Raw genomic sequence first — 5,068 nt, forward strand, 5'->3', positions numbered from 1 at the left:
TCAAGATCGTGGACAAAGACGGAGCGAGGGAGTATGCCTGGCGTGAGACCATCAAAGATGCTGGTGTTCCTGCTGCTTAACTTGATCTCTTCTACTACATGTTTTTCTTGCTTTCAGTTTCATGTCACACTTCCCAGTAGGAAATTATACCTCATTTTCGTTATGCTGCTGTTAGATTCAACAGCGTTGTAGGACAGTAATTTTGTGGTTGGTGATAGTGGAAAATGAACAATTTGTTGTGTTGTGGATGGGAAGAGATTGGTGCACATTTTTACTCTTAAATGAATTTCATGGTAATTTGTCGTCTTTTTTGTGCCTTTTTGCCTCTCCCTTTTTGGGGTTAGGATAACAAGCCATTCATCATTTGGATGATGATCATGGTAGCTTCTGGTGGGTCTTGTTCAGAATTATGGACTTCTTTTTACGGAAAACATGGACCGCCCTCGTGCTTTCTCTTGGGAATGAAGTAGTTGAACTATATGAAATGCGCCTAGATGCTTAACATCTTCATTTCCATGATGAATCGTTCCTCTCTCCATTACATGAGATGGCCAATCCTCAGCAACGACTCCTTGATTGATTTTTATTATGGTATAACCTTGATTGGAAATGATTTTGAGAGGAGTGGCACAGGTGCCCCAGGATGTTATATTGGACTCTCGCCCGTCTATTGTGGATTTTAGCTGAGATTTAGGGATTTGGATCAAACTCTTTTGGACGTTGTGTTGGAGAAGGGCGCTGGGAAGGGCTTTAAGATGTTGAGGAGGTAGCCGAGGGATATTGACTGTTGATTATACAATGAACAGGTGATTCTGCAAATCTCTAGAAGAGATTACGTATGACTCCTGGTGTAGATGCCATTTCTCAATTGCTTGATGGGAGTGTTGCCTGGAATGCCCTTCACCTCTATGATAGTGAAAAATGCTCTGTTATTGCACATTTTTGAGCATTGACACACAAAATACAATTGGCAGATGTGATGCCAAGAGCACCAAATAATAGGACTTCGAAGAATTATTACACGCTCTGAGTAGGATAAGGGGATGATCAGCGATGAGTGTGATAGGTTAACATGGCATACACTGCTTGAATAATGGTTAGAACTAGCAAAAGAATGGCAGCCAGGAGCGACAGAAAGGACCATGGGTTGTTGAAGTATGTATGTATCAGATTTGCACGCCATTCATGCCAACCGGAGGAGGTGTAGGCCACCAACCGATCCCGGATCTCAGATATGTGATCGTTCCCACAATATATAATACCATCGGTCAACTTGTTAAAGAGAATGGCAGCATCTTTATCGCTCCCAAGAAGGTTACGCACGATCCCTTTTGAGCTGAGCAGGCTCACGTCCTCAGCAGTGTCTATGAGATCATCCATGAAGGCCACATAGGACGCCACCTCACTCCCTGACTGTGGGTGCATGCGCTCGAAGGCCATCATGTTCATGTAGACTGTTGCTGTATGAACCTGTATGTCAATAAAAGGAAGGCTCAACACTCCATTATTGAATTCTACATCTAACATACTACCACCATTACTCTTCCTGAAGGTGATTCCTGCTTCACGAAGCCTCTTTGCGGAACGGATGTGCCGTGTTTGCTGAATTGGCATAATTTGGGAGCTTTCTTCCCAGCTCAGGATGCTTTGATCAGAACCATCACCAGATCGGTGTCCCTGTTGTGAAGTTCTTTGGATCACGAATTTCCTGTATATGTCTAGAACATGTAAACCAAGACCATGCGGCATGCTTTCGTTGAGACATGAGTCGTAGAAATAAAATTTGAGAATCAACCGGTTGAGACTATCATCGTTGATCTCTGTTCTCATCTCTGCTTCGTGCAACCTCTTTAGGACAAGGAGAGGGATTTGGTTTTCTAGCATCAGCATGTCTGAAGATAAGACAGACAACTTGCTGTAAGACTCGGAACCATCTGAATCAGTGTCACTAAAGCGCAGCAGATCAAGCATGAAGCACCCGTCGAGGAGCATCATTTTCAAGAAACATTCGGATGACAAATCTGGGTCGAGTTCATCGTAGCACTCTTTGAGCTGTTGTTCTACTTGCCTCAGGGAATCGACAAAGTGAAACAGAGATACTTGGGCCTTTGTGAGGATTCTGTGGAGTGCTCTTTCCTTGTGCTGCTCCATGCGCTGCAGGTGGGGTTTCCCATGGTGATAGGGGCCGAAAGACGCCATCTGAGGTATTCGTATGCGGTTGCTGCTGAGGCCAGACATGTTGACAAGGTCATAGGGCCATTTGTAGATCGACGTCCTCGCCATGTTGTCCAGAACTCTTGAAGGAATGTATCCTTTGTATCTGCTTTCGAATTCGGCCACCCAGGAAGGTCTCTCCTCCGCCATTCTTCTACCCACCTTTCCTTTTGACAATAAATGAAATTATAGTAAGACCTCCATCTCTCTTCCCCCTATTTCTCTAGGTCTTGGCTAAACACGCAAAGAGCCAGTTAAAAGATGCACGTGGAAGTCTGCGGGCAGCATGCAGATGGAGGTAAATTAAGTTGAAAACATATTGTGGATGGCGAAAGACAAACACAAATTTGCTCATAAGAGTAGAGGAGATGACAATCAATTGTAACAATGACATCCCTCAACCAAGTAGCGCAATTGAAACAATCCCCTCAACTTTGAATGTACTTATATAATTTACATCAGTCCCGGTTTTCATTTCAGAGAACTAAAATTATAAAAGAGGAAAACTTCTTTTTACAGAGAATTTTTTCCTAAATGTATTTCTCCATGGGCAAGTTTTTTATTGGTGTTTGATGTACATAAGAGAAAAAATTTGGTGATTAATTTTCTAGATAATAGCTGATTACTTGGATTATTATAAGACAATCGGGTTTTGTCTAGAACATAGATGCGGTCTCATCTAACCCTTTTAGCTCTAGCTGATATATCAACACACCATAAAAAACAGCAAAATTATGCGAGAAAATCAACAGAGCATGAAAGGAAAACCTACAACTACAAAATAGAAACTCGACAAACTATCAGAAAGACCTCCTAAAATCGTGTTCTTTTGTCAATTGAACACAATCCAGGAGCCAATCCCTGGCAATTGGACCATGCCGAACCCATCTTTGAGGTCCGATTGAGTCAATACAACCTACAGGGCTGGCATTCAATCTGCTGGTATGGCGGAAAATCAGAAAGCCAAACCTAGGATGGATTGCAAGGGAGATGGTTCGGGCACTGTCTGCTGGTCACACTACAAATCCGAGCTTTACTGGCGCTAAAATACCGAGGTGTTTGCTGCTCCCCAGAAGGTCAGAGGAAGATCTCGACCAGGCTGCCAAACACTCCTATTTGAAATAGGCTGCCAGACACTCCTATATATATGTTGCTTTTCTGTGTTAGGATGTTACATTCAATCCTAGCCATCCAATCAATGGCTGGATGGCTAGGATTTGAAATAGGATGGGATCCATGATACATTTAATCCTATCCATCCAAACACGGATCCCATCATTTGAATTAGGATAGATTTCATCATACATTTAATCTTAGACATCCGATCTATGAAAATGATGGATCCGTGCAGCTGGTTGATTTATATACCAGGCTGTATTCCGACTTCTACAATACAGAATAATTATAAAGATAATGATACAAATGTTGCTACAATATCAACCACAAAGAAAAAGGAGAAACTATATATTACAAGGAAAATGATCGACACTTGCTTCGCAATGTCACGGTTGATGTTAGAGATAAAAAAAAGATATTTCCGGATACAGCCTTACATTTTACTTGAACTTTCAGAATCAGGTACTAGTTTTTCTGAAATTCCTGATACAGTCTTGTGTTTTGCTGATAATCCTACTTTAACCTACCTTTATTTATATCTTTTGAGAGAAAAATATCAGCACTTTAACTTAGCTTTACCCTCACCTATGAAAACTGTAAATATTGTAAAATGTCCAAACTACCTTTCTACTTTATTCTCAATTCTCAACAAGATAGCTTGAATTAAATATATTTAAGAAATTTAGTTGAATGTATTTATCTTGGATATGATCCCAAATATGGATATACGATATCCAAAACTGAAAATATGGACAAGGTCTGTTTTGGCTGATACATTTTGGTTATTCGCAAGTAACGTTTAAGGGTAGGTGGACGTGAGTTCATAACATGCAAGAAGGGTAATTATGTATTTTTAATGAATAAGGGTAAAATAGGAATATTAAAAGTTGTTTGTGAGGGAGGTTAGCTCAAGGTCATTATTAGACCATTGTCAGTAAAACCTAGGATCATAATAGGAATTTTAAAAAAGTGTGGCCTTGACATTGAATTTCACGCGAAAGGTGGATATGTATCGATAGATTACCCAAAAAAGACTAGAAAACAGCCTGTAATAAAAATGATAATAATGAAGACAAGAACTGTGTCAATGATGTTGACAATAACAATTACGAGGCCAATAATAGTATTATATTTGCTTGTCGAGTTGTCTCTAGCAGTCTATGTCACAAGTATAAGGTAGGACCCGACTCGTGACTGAGTCTTATACGTGAGTTCCCGAGTTTTTTGAAAAACAAGACATAAGGGCACCAATTTTTAATCAATTGAACTTTAATCTTTTGATATTTTATTATATAAAATTATAATTTTATCAAAATATTAATATAAGCTATTAAACACTATTAATGGTAGCACGTGTATGGGTCGTGTCCCCCTTCAAACGGATCCTAAATGACGTCATTATGACATAGCTAACAAGTTTTGTCAGGCAATGGGAAACCCCAGTCAAGGACCTCAATCCCTTAGGTTGGCTTTTTCATCTCCTTCTAGCACAAGTTGCCTTATTAGGACATGCTTATTAATAAAGTGGACATATTTATGGGTTAATTTAAAATTAAACTAGTTGGGTTTAACATTAGTGGATTTGTCCTTACGAAAATGACTAAAATATTTTTTAAAAATAATAATTTTTAAAATACATGATTAACTTTTTTTTTAGCATTATAGGTCTTTTGAACTAGGAAGAAATTAGAAAATCAAACACTTTTTTCAAAAACATTACTTTATAAAGCTATTAAAG

At 39.3% G+C, this 5,068-nt stretch overlaps 1 protein-coding gene across 4 annotated transcripts; it reads right to left on the reverse strand.

Annotated features, from left to right (window-relative positions):
* Positions 1-909: 909 nt before the first annotated feature.
* Positions 910-3,332, reverse strand: LOC149830655 (UPF0481 protein At3g47200-like). 4 transcript variants are annotated; one of them, XM_090016655.1, is made up of 2 exons: positions 3,184-3,332; positions 910-2,381 (listed from the first exon to the last, which is right to left on the reverse strand). In XM_090016655.1, exon 2 carries the CDS (start codon positions 2,362-2,364, stop codon positions 1,048-1,050), a length of 1,317 nt encoding a protein of 438 aa, XP_089872781.1. In that variant the 5' UTR covers positions 2,365-2,381; positions 3,184-3,332; the 3' UTR covers positions 910-1,047. The 4 variants fall into 4 exon arrangements, with proteins under 4 accessions (XP_089872781.1, XP_089872783.1, XP_089872782.1 ...); XM_090016657.1 differs by having other exon boundaries at positions 910-2,376; positions 3,184-3,328; XM_090016656.1 differs by having other exon boundaries at positions 910-2,489; positions 3,184-3,313.
* Between the last annotated feature and the right edge of the window lie 1,736 nt (positions 3,333-5,068).

Source organism: Nuphar pumila, chromosome 8 (genome assembly GCF_984573655.1).
Source record: "Nuphar pumila chromosome 8, dmNupPumi1.hap1.1, whole genome shotgun sequence".
Taxonomy (NCBI): domain Eukaryota; kingdom Viridiplantae; phylum Streptophyta; class Magnoliopsida; order Nymphaeales; family Nymphaeaceae; genus Nuphar; species Nuphar pumila.